The sequence below is a fragment of the Cricetulus griseus genome, chromosome 3, assembly GCF_003668045.3.
Source record: "Cricetulus griseus strain 17A/GY chromosome 3, alternate assembly CriGri-PICRH-1.0, whole genome shotgun sequence".
Classification (NCBI taxonomy): domain Eukaryota; kingdom Metazoa; phylum Chordata; class Mammalia; order Rodentia; family Cricetidae; genus Cricetulus; species Cricetulus griseus.
In genome coordinates, this window is record NC_048596.1 from 92,851,268 (window position 1) to 92,870,314 (window position 19,047).

Sequence of the window (19,047 nt, forward strand, 5' to 3'; positions counted from 1 at the left end):
ATGATTTACAGCTAGCAAGACTCAAGCAACCATACTGTCCTCTAACCTCATGACCCAGACTTCTTGCAACCATATCTACTGTATAGCTATCCTAAGTTATGAGCAGATGTTATTCATATTATATGCTTTGTGATAAGTAAGACCAATGTTTTCCTTATTGCTGGGATATCACAGCTACATCCTAAAGCTAAATTTTCTTCAAAATTTATCATCCATGTTGCCAGTGGGTCTGTACTTCATAATCTAAGGTTAATTTCCAGTAGGGTTTTTTAATTACTAATTTTATGAAGTAAATACATTTGTATGTCTGTATTTTCTTGCCCAATATTTTATAAAAGTTCTACACAGTTGATTTGAGCACATTTTTCTTTTATAAGTGGGCTGCAAAAGCCATCTCAACTCATGAAGGCCATCAATGCATGACATTTACAACCCTGACAGTTCATCAGGCTCAGGAGCACATATAATTTAGGTGTCGTCCTGATGATTCCAATTCAACCAACAAGGGCAGGAAACTCTTATCTTTGAGGATTCCCTGGGTTCATTCTGATGTTCATCCTACACAGAGAATCACTCTACAGAATCTCTGTATGGTAAAGGACTTCAGACTTCTATTAACTTCTCCCCATAACCCTGGGTACCCACAGCAGATGCCATATGGATCGTTGAACTTCATGTATTTAAAACTAATCTCATTTTTCTTTCACACAAAATATCCCCAACTTCCAGTAGTAAGCCTCATATCTCATGTGACCACTTTCCCAGGGCCAGCACCAGACACCCAGAAGGCAGGAGCCCTCTATTTTGTATCAGCGCACTGGCTATTTCGTCTCTTAAATACTTTCTAAGGTATCTGTCTCCTGTCTTCAAAAAGCCATTCAACACTTCTGCCTGGTTAAAAACTAACTTGCCCCACATCTGACAGAGGGCTGATTTCCAAAATATACAAAGAATTCAAGAAGCTAGTTTCCAAAACACTAAACAATCCAATTAAAAAGTGGGGTACAGAACTAAATAGATAATTCTCAATAGAGGAATCTAAAATGGCTGAAAGACACATAAGAAAGTGTTCAACATCCTTAGCCATCAGGGAAATGCAAATCAAAACAACTCTGAGATACCATCTTACTCCTGTCAGAATGGCTAAAATCAAAAACACCAATGACAGTTTATGCTGGAGAGGATGTGGAGAAAGGGGAACACTCCTCCACTGCTGGTGGGAGTGCCAACTTGTACAGCCACTTTGGAAATCAGTATGGCGACTCCTCAGGAAAATGGGAATCAGTCTACCACAAGATCCAGCAATTCCACTCTTAGGCATATACCCAAAAGAAGCACATTCATATAACAAGGACATATGTTCAACCATGTTCATAGTAGCATTATTTGTAATTGCCAGAACCTGGAAGCAGCCTAGATGACCCTCAACTGAAGAATGGATAGAGAAAATGTGGTACATTTACACAATGGAGTACTACTCAGCAGATAAAAACAATGGAATCTTGAAATTCACAGGCAAATGGATGGAACTAGAAGAAACCATTCTGAGCGAGGTAACCCAGTCACAAAAAGACAAACAGGGTATGTACTCACTCATATATGGATCTTAGACATACAGCAAAGGATTGCCAGCCCACAATTCACACCACCAGAGAAGCTAGGTGACAAGGAGGACTCTAAGAGAGACATACATGGTCCCCCAAGAATGGGAAAGGGACAAGATCTCCTGAGCAAATTAGCAGCATGTGGAAGGGGAGAAGGAGCTAGGAGAATGAGAAGGGGAGACATGGAGAATGAGGAGGACATGGGGGAGCAGAAAGGTTGAGTCAGGGAAGAATAGAAAAAACAAGATAAGAGATAACCATAATAGAGGGAGATATTTTAGGTTTAAAGAGAAATCAGGCACTAGGGAAATGTCTGGAGATCTAAAAAGATGACACCAACTAACAATCTAAGCAACAGAGTAGAGGCTACCTTAAATGCCCTCCCCTGATAATGAGATTGATGATTATAGCCTTCATCCAGCAGTTGGTGGGAGTAGAAGCAGACACCCACAGCTAATCACTGAACTGAACTGGAATCCAGATGCAGAGAAGGACGAGTGATGAGAAAAGGGGTCCAGACCAGGCTGGTGAAACCCACAGAAACAGCTGATCTGAACAACCTCTTGGTCCTCAGACTGATAGCTGGGAAACCAGCACGAGACTGATCTAGACCCCAGGAATCTGGGTGTCAGTGAGGAGACCTCAGAAATCCATGGGACCTCCTGTAGATCAGTACTTATCCCTAGCATAGGTGTGGACTTTGGGAGCTCATTCCACATACAGGGACACTCCCTGAGCCTAGACACTCAGGGGGTGGGGGCTGGGCCTAGGCCCTATCACAAAGGCTATGACAGACTCTGAAGACCCCCTATGGAAGGCCTCGCTCTCCCTGGGGAGTAGAAATGGTATGTGATAGGTAGGGTTTTAGTTGTGGGGCAGTAGGGGAGGAGGGGAAGGAGAGGGAACTGGGATTGACATGTAAAACAATCTTGTTTCTAATTCAAATAAAATAATGAAAAACAAAAAACTAACTTGCCAGTATTTTCGCTAAAGCCCCCCAGCTTTAGCTCTCCCACTGTAGGACCAACCACACCACTGGTCCCCAATTGCCCATCCTTGTCCCAGTGGTTTATTGATCTTTAGGCTGCTTCCCCCATTCCTGGCACAGTTCACTTGCTGGCTTCCTGTCACACTCCCTAAACCACTTTCATCACAATTCCTGGTTAATTCTTTATCTCTATAGTCATATCCCTTTCAAAGCCCTAGACTTAGTTCTTTGAGCTTTGCTCCTTCAATATCTTGTCCTCCACCCTATTTCAGAACATTATGTGGTAAAAATGCCCTGGATCCTTGTCTCACCAACAGGGCAGCATTTCCACAACCCTGAAAATTAGAACCTCACCCTCTCCCCTTCTTCAGTGCATTACCAATAGCCAATCCCTGACAGAGCCTATGACTGTTTAATGTTCCTCATCCTTAATTCCCTCTTTTATTGTCTTACAATATCATCTCCCATTGATTCACTATATAGCTTGGGATAATTTTGAATTGGTTCTCCTGTATCTACCTCCAGGATACTGAGATTATGGGCTTTATGCCTTATGCCTGGTCTTATACAGTGCTGAAGATCAAACCCAAGGCCTCATGCGTGCTAGGCAAGGACTCTACTAATTGAGCTACATATATTCCCAGCCCATCCTTAATCCTCTTAGATGTGCACTTTTCTCTCCTCATTATAATGAAATTTCAGTCACTCCAATCACTGCATGTTATGTACTCTGAACATTTTTGCTGCTCTTTCATTTTTATGCATACCCATAATTCCTGTTTAAACACAAATATCAGGGTGACAGATGGCTTAGGGTAAAGGAGCGTGCTGCTAAACCTGATGAACTAAGTTTGGTCCCCAGGACCCATATGGTAGAAGGCAAGGACTAACTCCCAAAAGTTGTCCTCTGACCTCACATGAACATTGTGGCATACATGTAACACTCACACATACACTCAATCAAAATAAAAATGTAAGAAAATAAACACAAATCCTTCCTTGTCTATAGAAAGACAAATAAAATATGTACTCACTCCTAAGTGGATATTAGACATAAAGCAAAGGACAACCAGCATACAGTCCACAACCCCAGAGAACTTAGGCAACAAAGGGAAGCCTAAGAGAGACATACATGGATCCATCTAGGAATGGGAAAAAAGACAAGATCTCCTGAGTAAATTGGGAGTGCGGGGGGCATGGGGAAAGGGGAGGGAAGAGGGGAGGAGGGGAGTGAGGAAAATGTATAGCTCAATAAAAACAAGGTTAAAAAAAGAAAGGAAGACAAAAATAAAATTGTGTATCAGTTCAAAATACAAATATGAAAAAAAGAAAAGAAAAACCCACAAATGTGGCTGAATGAGGTAGGAGAGTAACACACACCAATGCGGATACATTTTATGAAACCCATGATCTCCAACCTGAGGCTGGACCTCAGTATTGGCCATAAGTCCCTACATCCATTCACTTTCCCATTCTTCTAGGTAAATTTTATCACATTCCTGTTTTCAAAACTCTACCACTTCTGACTCTCAGTTCCTCTCAGAGGCTTTGTTATCTCGTTCACTGAGAAGGGAAGAATAATCACAAGACAAATGACTATGGAATCCCTTTCCCACAGCTACCCACTGTGCCCATGAATTCTGTCTTGACTCTGTGACAAAGGGTGAACTGCTGAGAAGCACACCTCCTACCCAGCACTTCACTCCTTTCTGTTTGATTTTCCTTCTCTCCAGCATACAGATGGTTTTCTTTCCATTAGAAATCATCTTTTCAGTCATTGCTTCTTTCCTGTTACAAAATTTGTTTTTTCTTTCATTTTTCTCCTTCCAAGACACTAGACACTCCCCAGCTTTGTTTTTCCTTCAAAATCACTTAGTTCAAGGTTACCATGACCTCCACATCTCTCATTATGATGGTCAGCCTGGTTGCTACCTTGCTTGGCCTACTAGCTATATTTCATGCAGAAGGTCACTCCGATGCCTCCAGAAATCTTTCTTCATGTTTAGCCACACACTCCTATTTCTTGCTTCCTCTCCCATTGGCTGGTTCTTCCCAGTCTCCTTGATGGTATTTTCTCCTCTCTGATAAGTTGCATGAAGTCTATCTTCATTTGCCTTTGGTCAGTGATGTGGTTTGAATGTTCATTCATATCCTACCCCACATTTACATCTTGAAACCTAGTTACCGAGTGACAACATTAAGATATGAGGACTTGCTGGGTAGTGGTGGTGCACACCTTTAATTCCAGCAATCGGGAGGCAGAGGCAGGTGGATTTCTGTGAGTTCAAAGCCAGTCTGGTCTATAAAGTGAGTTACAGGATAGCCAGGGCTATTACACAGATAAACCTTACCTCAAAAATTAGTAAATAAATATAATAAGAAAATAAGAAGTGAAGACTTTTAGGAGATGATTAGAAAATAAAGACAGAAGGCTGGGGGTGTATGTAGTTCAGTGGATGAGTGCTTGTCTAGTATGCACAGAGCCATGGGTTAATTCCAATTCCCACTACTGCTAAATATAAGAATAAAGGCAGAGCACACAGAGATAGGATTAGAGCTGCTTTTGAAGAAGCCCATGGGTGACACATGCCTATAATTTCTGCACTCAGGAAGCAGAGGCAAGAGGATTGAGAGTCAAAGTCATCATTGACTATATATAGTAAGATTGAGGTAGCCTAAACCACATAAGACTCTGTCTCAATTCCTGAACTCCTGGGAACATCTGGCAACATAAGGATGCCAATCCAGCAGCCCTCTCTCTGTTCTTTGTCTGGCATCAAGAACTATTGCTTACTATACCAAATTATTCCTATCACCTAAGAACTGTCAGCTCTCCCACTCTAAAACATGCACAAGCATTTCTCAGGTCTCTTACCAGCAGCTATTTCTCCAATTTCCTCTCTTCTTCTTCTTCTTCTTCTTCTTCTTCTTCTTCTTCTTCTTCTTCTTCTTCTTCTTCTTCTTCTTCTTCTTCTTCTTCTTCTTCTTTTCAGAAAGCATCTCATGAAGCCCATGCTGGCCTTGAGTTAACTGAGGACGACCTTGAACTTCAGATCCTTCTGCTTCTACCACTCAGTGCTAGGATTGCAGGCATGCATGGCTTTATCTAGTTAATGAAGTGCCAGGAATCCCCAGAGCTTCATGAGCCTTCTACCAACTGAGCTACATACTCAGCCCTAATGGTTCCTGGACCCTATGATCTGCCTGTCATTACCTTTCTGCCCTCCTCCTTGAGTATGTCTCTCGCTATAACTCCACTGACACCTGGACATGCTAGGCATGCTCCTGCATCAGAACCTTTGTATCTATCATTCCTCTGCCTGAATGCTCTTGATGCATATGTCTTATTCCCACATCTCCTTCTGACCTTGACTCATAAACAAACTACACTCTTTCCACTTTTATTTTTCCTTAGCATATAGTAATACCTAACATACCCTGTAATTGATTTATACACAGTACTTCCCCCCATCATGCATGTTCCATGAAGAAAACTGTTTTGTGTTGCACACTATTACTGTATATACTACTGCATGCATCTATGTACAATACTCTAAACATCTATCCATGGTGTGTGGTCATAAGGTTATATGACATCTTGGTCAATATCAGACTACTTACATGACAGCATCATATAGTTATAATGATAAGAAAAACTCTTGTATCTTGACTGCATAGAGGCTGTGAAGAGACTGGTCTATACCATCAGACTTGTATGAGTCTATTCTGGGTTTACAAAAGAAAGAAACTTCCTAATTAACACTGCAATTCTCAAACCATTTCCCCATCAATGACATGTGACTGCACCTACAACAGCACCTGGCACATAGCAGATGCTCAATAAAATGTGCTACAGAAATGAACAACATCTTTAATAAAATATATATTCAACCTTCATCCTTACTCCCGAATAATCGAATTAAGTGGTGAATCTGAACTGGGCATGGTAGTACATACCTGTGATCCCTGAATTCAGGTGGATGAGGCAAGAAGACAGAAATGAGTTTAAGGCCACATTACACAATTTCTGACCTGGTTGAGCTACACTGCAAGAACCTATATCAAGAAAAACCCCCAAATAATTTAAAAAGAAGTAAATCTTTTCATGCCAGTCTTCAGGTCAAAGCCCTTCAGTGTTTCTGACCACTGTAATGATGCAAGCTGAAATGTCTTCTGAAGTCAGGCATGTCCTTTAAGTGTGAAAAGTAAAGTGTGTATGTGGTAGGGTGGGGGCGTACAGGTATGAAAAGGAGATAGCCTGTTACCTGTAGGTATTTAAATCAGTTGGTTTTTATTTGTTTGCTTTCTGTTGTTTTGTTTTGATATGCTTATTACTTGGTAGTTCCTTTACAAAGGGGAAAAATCATCTTCACAGTGTGGTTTTGTAGGCCCTGGACAGGCCTCCTGTGCTTACTTCCTCCTGGCCTCTGTTGACACAGAGAAAACAGACTGTGCTTGTCCATGGACTGAGTGACTCGTGCAACAGAACATGCAGTCTTTTCAGTGTTGAATAACGAGGCAAGGTAGCAAGATGTCACTGTTGGCATCCCTGGAAATTATATCTGGAATCCAGATGTTGGAACCAGATGTTTAAGCTTGCTAAAGGCAGTTTTTACAACTATATGAGGTAATTATACTTGCATTTTGCAGGGATTCGACTTGGAATCTAAAATTGGAATCATTTAACAGATTTTCTATCTGTCAGGACCCTACCTTGGACAAGAAGAACATGTCTCCCAAGAGAACACAGAAGACTTAAAAAGCTACACTACGGAATTCCTCCTGTCTGAAAACTTCTGCCTCACTCTGCAGAGAACGGGTCCTTTGGGCTCACAGTGGGTCAAAGTATTTTCAGGTTTCCTGTCAGTGCTCAAGCACACCTAGCTCCAGGCTCCCTGGACTCTGACAATGGCCCACAAGGACTTTTGGCCACCCTGGACTCTGACATCAGCCCACAAGGACTTCGGTGATGGAGCAGCACTAACTACAGTAGTCTCATCTCTCAGCCTTCCTAGCATGCATTGCACTTACTATCACAGAGGATCCATTCTCTCTGGGTTATGGGCTTTGAAATTTCCTAGAATGCCCATCCCACCCACAAATAGACTTCTCTAGGAAGTCTTTAAAGACCTACTCACGCCAGCTAATTACTTCTCTTTTCCTGTACTGTATTCAGCCCATAGCTCCCGTCCTGCCTTTATTTTATTAATTGCAGTTATTATTTTATCTCAGTTCCATAGGGGCAGTAAGCTTGTCTAATGTGTCTTTCAATTACTCGTGCCTAACCTGGTACAAGCACTTAAGAGGCACTCAATGAGTGTTTCTGAACTTAATTTTCATTAGGAAAGAGTGATCATATCAGTGTGGCTAACATAAATGTCACATGGCATAAGAGTGAAATGGGGTAAAGTCACAGATGAATTATATAATTCTTTCATTTTCATATAAATAAAAGCATTACTTAGCACTGGAAGAGTGTTACAACGGTGGCAAGAGGACAAGGAGCATAAGATCATTCTCAGTAGTATAGTAAGTTCAAGGCCAGTTGGCCTGTATAAAACCCTGTCCCAAAAGAAATTTAAAAGGGGCTGAGGAGATAGCTCAGTGGATAAATTACTTCCCATGTAAGCCTGAGGATCTGAGTCCTGGGTAAAGCCATATGTGGTAGGGTGTGACTGTAAAATGTAAAGTAGTGAACAAAAAGAGACCCCATCTCAAGAAGGTAGAAGACAAGAAGAGACAGCAAGGTTATCTTCTGATTTTTCACACAGATACCTGTACTCACATACATAAATTTTCACACATCATCATACATGCATATGCATGCACATGCACACCAAGATGAATAAACAGGATGCACAGTACAATGGGTTGATTCTAGTCAGCCAATCTGAGTTAATTAAGTCACTATACAGTGCTCCCTCTATGAGCTAATTGGATAGAACTTTTACATTTTAATTAATGCAAATTTGTAAGGAAAGCATTAAGATTCTAAAACAAAACAATTAAAAACCAACAACACACAAATGCACACTGTCAACAGAAAATTCATCTGGGAGGAACTGCTTAACCAGGCCTAACACAGTCAAAACACTCAGTTCTACCGATGACAAACTAAAAATTAAAATCACCAGGCAGCCACTTCAACCGTATTGTATCAGCAGCCTTCTGTTCATGTTGTATCTCCCACTGAGAGTGAATTTACTGCTGATATGTAACAGGAGTAAATGACATAGGTCCACTAGAAATCAATTTAAGCTCATTATTATTTCAAAAGCCCCTCCAAAGAAAGCAGGGGCATATAGATAGAAGTTATGATCATACTATAAAAAACACAGAAGCACCACTGGGCATGCTGACACATATCCATAATTCCAGCATTCTGCAGGGGAGGCAGGAGGATTGCCATGAGGTAAAGACTAGCCCGAGCTACAGAGTGAGTTTGAGGCTAGCCTGGGATACAGATTGAGAACCTGTCTCAAAAGACATTAAAGAAAAACAACAACAACAACAATAAAAAAGTTAGAAATAAAGAAGGAAGTAAGAAAGAAACAGAAAAATTAGAAGCTAAAACGTCCTCAAAAAAGTCATATTCATTCTTTGGAATGTATATAGCAATCACAAGTACAATAATAATTACAACTAGACAATAATCATAGAAATAATGACTAACATTTACTCAGCATTTATTATGTAAGTATTTGATATAGATTATGATATACTGAGTTTGCTTGCCAACCTAATCTCATAAAAATATGGGACACTCGGTTCAAATTGAATTTCAGAAACACAACAGCTAACTACTTTGTTTTAGTATGTCCCATGTAATATTACATGTTGTTTATCTCAAACTTAAATTGAACTGGAAACTGGTGCTTTACCTGGATCCTGTACTGGGAACCCAGTACTTGCAATCCATTTTTATTCATGAGAAAACAAGGATACAGAAGTGAAGTAAGTTTCTCAGAGGACTACAACTAAAAAAGAAAAAAGAAAAGAAAAAGAAAATGCTATGCCTACAAAAGAGTAAAACAGATATACTGACTGAAAGTGATTTCAAATAGAAAAAAAAAAAAACTAAGTGTGATCATGAAGCTATAAAAAAGTGAGAAAATGCTATGTCCTACAAAAGAGTAGAATAGAAATAGTGCCTGCAAGAGATTTTAAATAGAAGAAAAAAAATAACCCACATGTGATCATGAACCATCACTGAAAGGAAAACAGGCAGGGAAATGACGACCTGAGCATTTATTCTGAGCATGGAGCTGTCTTAACAGGCTACTCCCATTTTATCAATGAATAATAGAGTGAAATTGTTTGCCCAAGGTTACTAAACTAACTAATGCTGGATTGGATTCTGACTCTAAAGCTCTTGCCTAGTCCACTTTACCATACAGTTTTCCTTAGTGTAGTCTTCTTGTTTGTTTTGTTTTCTTCATTTAATGTAAAGCATTTAATGCTTTCTGCAAAAGATCCAGCACCTCCATGGTAACCCCAGCTCTAGGGCATCCAACACTCTCTTCTGGCATCCAAGGGTTCTTGCATGCATGCTCTGCACATAAACTCATGCACACACACACACACACACACAGAGAGAGAGAGAGAGAGAGAGAGAGAGAGAGAGAGAGAGAGAGAGATATGTTTTCTGAAAAGTTGTTCCTTAGGTACAACCAATCCTACTGATTATTGATACACAACTCCTTATGTAAGCCAAGCACAGTGACACAATATCAGCACTTTGGAAACTAAGGCAGGAGGATCAACCTAGGTCTGAGGCCAGTCTCAGCTACCTTGTCAGAACTACAAAATAAGATCCAGTCTCAAAAAGGGGGAGGGGGAGCCTGGAGAGATGGCTAAGAGATTAGAGCACTGGCTGCTCTTCCAGAGGACCTGACTAGGGTTCAATTCCCATCACCTAGATGGCATCTTACAACTCTCTACAACTCCAGCTCCAGGGAATCTGGCATCCTCACGAAGATATATATGCAGGAGAAACACCACTCAAGACACCCACAGAAGTCTTGGAATATATATACATTAAATAAATAAATAAATAAATAAATAATATCCCTTTGTCTAGAGATGCAGCTTAGTTTGCCAACAGTTTGTCTGCAAGGCACAGGTCCTGATTCCTTGTCCAACACCATGCCCAACAAATTCATCTGATAAAATCTATGCACTGGGTTCTATGAAGGTTTCAAACATACCTTCAAAGCCTGGACCTCTGAGTTTGTTTTGGTTTAAAGCCAGCTTCCTAGAGTCAATGAATTAAACACATGAAAACAAATTTAGAAACAGGCATGATGCTGCTTCCTTGCAATCCTATTACCCAAGAGGTGGAGCAGGAGGATCAGAAGTTCAAAGTCAGCTTCACCTACACATTGAGTATAAAACCAGCTTGGCCTAAATGAGACCACCAACCCCCACAAAACAAATAAATAAGTGAAATAAATAATAGAGAAACCACAATACACAGTGAGAGCTCCAGGAAGATCAATTCCCATAGGGAAAACTTCTGCACACTTCACATTGTGACTTCATTTAGAATGCAGAGATACACAGTCCACACTTGAGAGTTGTGACTTCATTTAAGATGCAGAAATACATACTCCACACTTACCCTCTCACAATGCCATTGCTCTCCTGACTTGGTCCCTTTAATGCACCCTGATTTCAGAACTTGGTCACCTGATGAAGAAATCAGTGTATATTTCTTCTCAGCCAACCACATGGAAACCACACCTATCCACACAGCTGTGCCAGCATGCCTTCCAGGGATATCACCTGTACTACACACCACACACACACACACACACACACACACACACACACACACACACACAGACACACATACACACACACAGAGAGAGAGAGAGAGAGAGAGAGAGAGAGAGAGAGAGAGAGAGAGAGAGAGAGAGAGAATTTTAAAGGGAGTTCCTTCCATGCTCAGCTTCATTTTTCTGTGACACTCTGGCCCACATCAAAAAGTCTGTGCCTTTCTTTGTTTATTCTGAAAGACGCACCTGGCCAGGGGTCTGTCTGCCTGTGGTGCCTGCCCCAGGCTTTGCTTTGTTTTTCTCTCTTGATAATTACCTCCTGACTAAACCACTCACTGGTCCATGTAGAGGAATCCCACAGAGATGAAAACACATTGTTTAAATAAAATATTTATGAAGAAACCCTAAAATGTCACTGAAGTAAATGCAAATGAGACCTTCATACACTGTACATCTGATGCCACTCACTCTTTGGAAGGCCTTTTCCCCATTACAATTAATGTTAACTTTTAAAAATTAATCTCACTGTGCATAATCACACCAATAACTATCCCTAAAAAGTCAGTATCTTTCTTTTTTCTTTTTTCTATGAGACAGGATTTGTCTGTGGCTTTGGAGGCTGTCCTGGAACTAGCTCTTTTAGACCAGGCTGATCTCAAACTCAGAGACCCGCCTGCCTCTGCCTCCCGAGTGCTAGGATAAAAGGTGTGCGCCACCATCACCGGGCAAAAAGCCAGTATTTTAAGAATGGTTAATTTTACTATTTTTGAAAGTTTGGCTTCAGGGTCATATTTAATCACAATGGTCACAAAGATTTTCCCTTAAAACTATATTTAACTATTATTTTCCACACATACCTCCTGATAAAGAGATTTCACTATAATTCAATACAAGGTTTCATCAGTCAAAGTCCTACATTCTGTTTCTCTGATCCACAGACAGGGTCTCATATAACCCAAGCTGGCCTTCAACTGACTATGTAACTGAGGCTTTGAACTCTTGTTCTGCTGTCCCCAGCCACCAAGTGCTAGGATTGCAGATACAGGATATATGCCATTGCATTTACTGTGTTTTTTTTTTTCCCCTTAAAAGAGGAAGGACATGATAAAGTCTAGTGACACTTATTAAAAGTCCTCGAGATAAAAACTTGGCAAAATACTGCCAAAAGCAAGTTATGGATCAGCTGATATGGGTTCTAGTTATGCAAAGGCAACAGTCAATTTCTCCTAGTTTTTTAAATCATTTTTTCATACTTTTGCAGTAAGGAAACATAAGCTGAGAAGAGTTAAGTGGAGTTTACCTTCACTTATGGTCACAAGAGTTGTCCTCTACCTGACCATAAGACAAAATCAACCAAGAAATATAAGGGATATACTATGCTGATCCCAGGTACCACCACCCCTGAGACTTTGGTTTAACTGGTCTAGAATACAGCCCAGTCATTGTTAGGTTTTTGTTGTTATTTTCCTTTCTGTTAGAGTCCTTAAGTATTTCTAATATGGAGCCAAAGTATAAAACCATGGAGGTAGGACTTTCCATAATATAGTAGTATTTAGCTGGAAGGAAGGGTCACTGATAGCATGACACTGAAGTTCTGGTTCACCCCTGAACTAATAATAAACAAACATTTTTCTAGGCGTTTCTTTGGTACGATGATGGAAATATGTGAAAACCCTCTAGACATGACAGCAGAACATGAATGGAAAACTGACATTGGATAAAGAATTCATAACCAAAATAGTAAGGTGACTCTACATAAATTTAACCTACACTTGGGGGATTTAATCCACTGTACATGTTGAAAATAGACAAAGCAGGTCTAAGGATGGCTGTTATGAAGTATTTTAAGAAATATCCACTGACAATGACTTCTGAGTTCTGAATTCAGTTATCTCCCAGAGGTGTCCAAGGTCTCCACATCTATGGATTTTAAAAATGTATAGAAAAAAATGTTCAGGGGGCAGGGTGCATCTGTATTGACAATGGACAGACTTCTTTCTTTCCATTAGTCTGTAAATAACACAGTAACAACTGACATGCCATTTACATTTTTAGGTATGAAAATGAACAGATTATTTGGAGTTCATGGGAGGAGTTCATAGATCACATGCAAACATTAAATCATTTTTCATGAAAGGCTGAAAATCCTCAGATTTTAGCACCATGGAAGCCCTGAACCAAAGTCCTTCAGATACTGAGGGACAACTGTAAATGTGACATGACTGATCATCATGCTACTTTGATTTAAGCCCAACTTTTTCTGTAAGTGAAGAGTGTGGTCATGAACTAACTTGCTTCTGCATTGTACTTTCCCTATATATGTCAATCATTTTGACCGTGCTTCTTGAACTTGAATTGAGGATCCTGCAAAAGCAAAGGTGCAGACTTGGTAAGATGGAGCAGGACCTGGGCCTTGCATGTCTTACAAGTACTCAGATGCTCCTGGCACATGGCAAATGCTTTGAGCAGCCGTATCTCAGAAGACTGTTAAGAGGACCAAGTGAACTGCCCTACATGAGGCATCTTTGCAGGCAGTCCATTAGTGTCCTACAGAGCAGAGACAGGGGAATTACACAACATGTTTGAAAGTAGGAAGTGCATCCCAGCATCCTGTCTGTTTTAGATTTAGAAACAATGGGCCCAGAGTTCCAATCCTTTCCCTCCTAACAGCCAAACATGCAGAATGGAGAAAAAGAAGGTGACATTCAAGATCAATGAAGGCTGTGGGGGGAGGGGAGTGTAGCTCAGTAGTGGAGAAGAGGCCCTGAGTTCAATCTGTAGTGTGGCAATAGCTCAGTGAGGAGAAGCTCAGAGAGTTTTCAATTTCCTAGAAAGGAAAACCTTTGAAGCACTAGCCAGCCTCTTGACAGTGAAGTCTCCAGTTACAAACTGAGCATGGACCATCAGCTTCAGGACAGCTTGGCTAACTCAAGAGGCATGGCCCACCTAGCTATGTACAAAAAGCTAGACACCAAAGAGAACTTCCCCGCTTTCCCTCCCTACTCCAAGCCTCTTCCTGAAACCCGCTGCTGGGTAAATGGAGTTGCTTAGGTCAGAGGGCCTGCGAATCATCCTCAGCTCTTTCCATCCTCCTGATACCTCCTGTCAACAAATATTAGTGGTGGTGCCTTCAAAGTGGTCCATAATCGTTACATCTCAGTGCCTCCATTAAGACCATGCTGAACTTGCACCTCTCCCTGGATTTCTGAAACAGATCACTAACACATCTGTCTTCACCCTTGCTCCCCTACAGTATTTTCTCAGCATGGCAGTCTGGCTGCCACTTCTCTAAGAACTTCTAATGTTCATATCTCATCCAGAGTAAAAAGCAAGGTCCCTCTAACAGTTTACAAGACCCTACATGATCTGACCTATCCAACCCTTGGCCAGATTTGCTACTATGCTCCACTTCCAGTCACCCTCAAAGTCAGTGTTTCTTGAATCATAGCAACAATGCTCCTGCCTCAGAACCTTTCCACAAGTTCTTTCTGTTGTCTCAAGGACACTGGCTTGAGAACCAGCCTTACCTCCACACAGAAAAGGGGAAAAGCATCCTAGATGCAAAGTTACTCTGCTGCGAATTACTTATTTTCTCCTTTTATAACAAAAATCTTTAATGGAGTTTGAGAAAACAGCTACAGTGGGGTAGCCATAGACAGGCATCAGGCATAGAAGGCTGGAACATGGCATTCAGGTGGATTCTTTCACAGAACACAAAGTCACCCATTTACAGAAAGGACTCTCTGGGGACCATCAGGGCAGCTGTACATGGTTGTTCTGGGTCACAGCAGAGACACTGTTGGCTTAGCATTGTACAGTGCAGCCCCTCCAGTCACTCAGCTCTTAGGGCTCAGAGATAAGGACACTCTTGGCTTGGCCAAAGAGCTTCAGAGGAATGGACATAAATGCATGCATGTGATATATGTATGAATCACTGTGAACAAGGTGAGGAAGGGAGGGAAACAGGGAGATCTGGACTGAACAGGGCCTTGAGGCAGAGGGTGGCATGTTGAGTGCCATCTTCAGCTGTATTTCCTCCTACCTTTCACTTGCAGGGCTCATCTCTTGTCTCATGCTCAGGCTAGTTCCTGACACGACAGAAGGAGCCAGAGGGGCAGGAGCTACATCAAAACCATGTGCCCTAGTTTAAGCAAAACACTGCTTTCAGGAAGTCAGGGAGCAGCAAGGCAGTCTCTCAGAAAAGCGATTTCCCAGTCAAGGAGCCAGAATTCGGCTTGTGAGGAGTATTCCTTGCGACACTTCCTTCAGGTCCACCCAGTGTGGGAACTGGGAGAACCTGGGCACATGAGAAGCAGCCCCTGCATTAAAGGGAAGGGACAGAGAACTGACCAAAAAGATGTGGCATTTAAACCCCAATTCAGAGACAGGCTGCATTCCCTTTCTCTTGTAAAGCCAAAGATGACAGCGCATCTGAGATCACAAGGAAAACCTACCACACAGGGGCACGAGCACAGAGAGATGGTTCGGCACTCACATGTGCTTTGGGAAAGTGTATTAATAATGGGCTTGGTCCTGATATGCACACACAGAACACCCCCACACTCCTGTTGGTGAGGTGAGACACTTCCCTATCTGTGGTCTGTGAGGCACATTAGCATCCAGCAAGAAGCCACACACAGAGGGGACAACCAGGCCTCCTAGGACATCACGGGAACCAGTGTTTCTCCACTTAAATCTCCCCTTTGGAGTAAAACATTAATGATCATTTGAGAAACGTATTAATGTAATCACTGGCATGAAAAATAAAGCCTTTAACTACAGGAAAATGTGACAAACTTTTAACACCAGCCTTTACCACACACATTTAGAATATCTTATTAAAGGTAGGCTATTTACATGAGCTGGCTCCTCTTTGAGAGTCAAGTAATTCTCTATTCTTTGAGTAATTGTATTTTTTTATATAATGAACTGGCAGAAAATGAGAAATACTAGTACTTAATAGTTTGCACAGCAATAGCATCACCAGTGTTTAACACACATGAACATCAAGGCAAAGATCATTCTCTCATCCCATTCTTAACAGCTCAACCACGAGGTGCCTCTTAAAATTTAAAACACTGTATTGGAAAAATATTTGAGAATATGCTCAGGAAACATTCGAAAGGAATGTGTCTTCTGGTGACCAGTGATGAATGACAAGACACTGGGACCCAGGGAAGTTGGAAAAAGCAAACTGCTCAAATAAAACGCCTTCTTCTAATCTTAATCAGTCAGATGCCAAAGTAAATGAACTTTCCAAAGTTAGGCGCCTCACAACTTTCACTAGGACAACTGCCAGCTGCATACCATAACCAGCCAGCTCACCACTCTACCACTCTAGTGTGCCAGGCTGCAGCAGCGGGACAAATTGGGAACTAAGGCCTCAGTGCCTGCATACCTTGCAACATACAGGGAAAGGGTTCAGGCCCAGCTGCCCTAGATGTGAGGCTCCGAGGGAGCTGGCCCATGCAAGATCTTACTCCTCCCTTCTCACCCCAGAGCAGGGAGAGGAACTGGGCACTCAGGCTGAGCAGGTTTCGGTGGGAATCAGTTAGAGCCAGGCTGTAACGAACTCCAACTTCCCAGAGTTTCCTTGGCTCTTGGATCCCCTTTCCAGCTCCAAGGCCTCGGCGGCCTCCCCTAGATCCCGGGCGCCTGCGAGTGAGGTGGCGGGCGCAGCTAGGAGCTCAGGAGCCGCCCTCAGGAGCCCAGCGCAGGTGGCGGGCGTGGTTCCTACAAGCCTGCCCCAGCTCACCCCAGCTCGGCCTCCGCGCAGCAGCCTCTGCCAGGTTCCAACATCAGGCCATGGTGCGCTGCTTTTGGAGACCCCGTTGAGCTCAATGGTCACCCCCTGCCCTCCTCCAGTCTGCGTCGCTCTCTTGCCTCAGGCCCTGACGCTGCCCCAAGTCTCCATCCCAGGGCCCTTAGGTCGCGCTGGCGGCGGCGCTTACCTGGGTCGCGGAGTCGGGGTCTGGCACGGTCCCGCAGGTGGTAGATGAAATCTTGGCAGCTGTCGTGCTCCAGGGCCCCTCGGGCACAGAGCTCGGCCAGCAGCTGCAGCGCCTGGTGACAGAGCGCGTCCCTGGCCCCGGGCATCGCCCCCCCGCATTCTCGGACCGCGCCGGGCAGGCGGGCGCGGGAGAAAGCCCTCCGCCTGCCAGCTCAGAGCCTCTACCGCCACCGCCGCCGCCGCCGCCGTGGGCGGGTCCACGCTCCCAGCCCGAGCCGCAGAGCCAGCGAGGCCAGCCTCCCACCGGTTGCATGCAGCTCTCCGCTAGGCGCTCGCTCAGGCTTTCTCCGTCTCCCGCGCGGCCCCTCGTCCCTCCCCCGGCGCGGAAGGGAGGCGGCGCCCACAGCCCTGCGCGCCTCTCCGCGCTCCGCCCGCTACTCGCGGCCGCCGGGGGCGGGGCCGGGTCAGGGGTACGCGCGGCGGGCGGGGGATCGCTGAGGCCTCAAAACAGACACGCCAGCGGGGGACCGAGACGGGGGTGCGAGCTCGCCGCCACAGGAGTGCCTGATTCCTCTCCGGACCCTAGGCTCCGAGTGGCCGTGCCCAGGCTCAGGGAGTGTGAGTCGGTACGTCTGTCAGAAGCTCTTGGCACCTAATTCCTCCTCCCAGATGCAAACCTACCATCCCCCGACACCCCCCCCCCCCACACACACACACACACCCAGCCTCTGGAGCTCCGCATGGGTCCAAGGCACGTTCCTGGGTGTATTAAGCTAAGGCTGGGAGGTGGACCACACCCGCCAAGATCTCAGTACCTTCTTCGAACTTGGAAAGCACAGTCTAAGCAGAAACCGCGTGCCTAAGGATGTCCCGAACCCAAATGCGAGATTTGGTACCAAGACTTGTCCACCGCGGTGGTGATTTGGAGAAGGTGAAGGTTCTGATCTGAACTGAGGGTAGATGGAAAGACGCTGAGGCTCACTTGGAGCTTCTCAGGTCCTGACTGGTTTTCTTAGCAGCTGATTGGAAAGGCAAGGTTGCCAGCATTTCCCAAGTACAGGAGACAGAGGATCCAGAATCTGTGGATGTTTGGAAAGACCTCAGTCACCTCTCATCTACCCATTTCTTCAGGGTTTGTTTGTTTTTTTTTTTTTTGTTTTTTTTTTGTTTTTTTTGTTTTTTTTTTTTTGTGGCTCTAAGCCAAGAAATAACCACGAATTATTGAGCTTGTTTGTGTGCTCAAGGCACTGTGCCACAGACTTTTGTATAATTTCATTTAATTCTCTAGATAGCCTTGAAGGTGTGTGTGTGTGTGTGTGTGTGTGTGTGTGTGTGTGTGTGTGTGTTATCCACATTGTACTGAAAAAAGCAGAATCAGAAAGGTGATACTTGCCCAAGTTACTAATAAGTGACTAGTTTTCCTCTCCTTCTCTCCCTCTATCCCACTCCTTTTCTCCCCGCCTGCCTCCCTCCACCCTCTCCCCTCTCTCTCCCTTTCTCCCCTCCCATTTTACATATTTATATAATCCTAATGTCAAACTTCATTGTAGAACAATTAACAAGCACTCTTAGCAATAAGATTGTGCTGTCTCTAAGGATGTCTTAGAAAATCTTTTGCACACAGAGGTAATGTAGGGTCCCAGAGAGTATTTGCTCAACACACAAAATCTAAGGTTCTGTGGTGAGTGGTGCTAGGCTTTGTGGAGTTTATATTGGAGTAATAGAGAA

The 19,047-nt window shown here is 43.4% G+C and overlaps 1 protein-coding gene across 1 annotated transcript in view; it reads right to left on the minus strand.

Moving 5' to 3' along the window:
* Syt9 (synaptotagmin 9) overlaps positions 1-17,465 on the minus strand; it is a 143,589-nt gene extending 126,124 nt beyond the window's left edge. Inside the window, exon 1 of the mRNA XM_035441624.1 lies at positions 17,321-17,465. Within this exon, the coding sequence (XP_035297515.1) occupies positions 17,321-17,465 (145 nt within the window). The remainder of the gene's footprint in view (positions 1-17,320) is intronic.
* Positions 17,466-19,047: the final 1,582 nt, after the last annotated feature.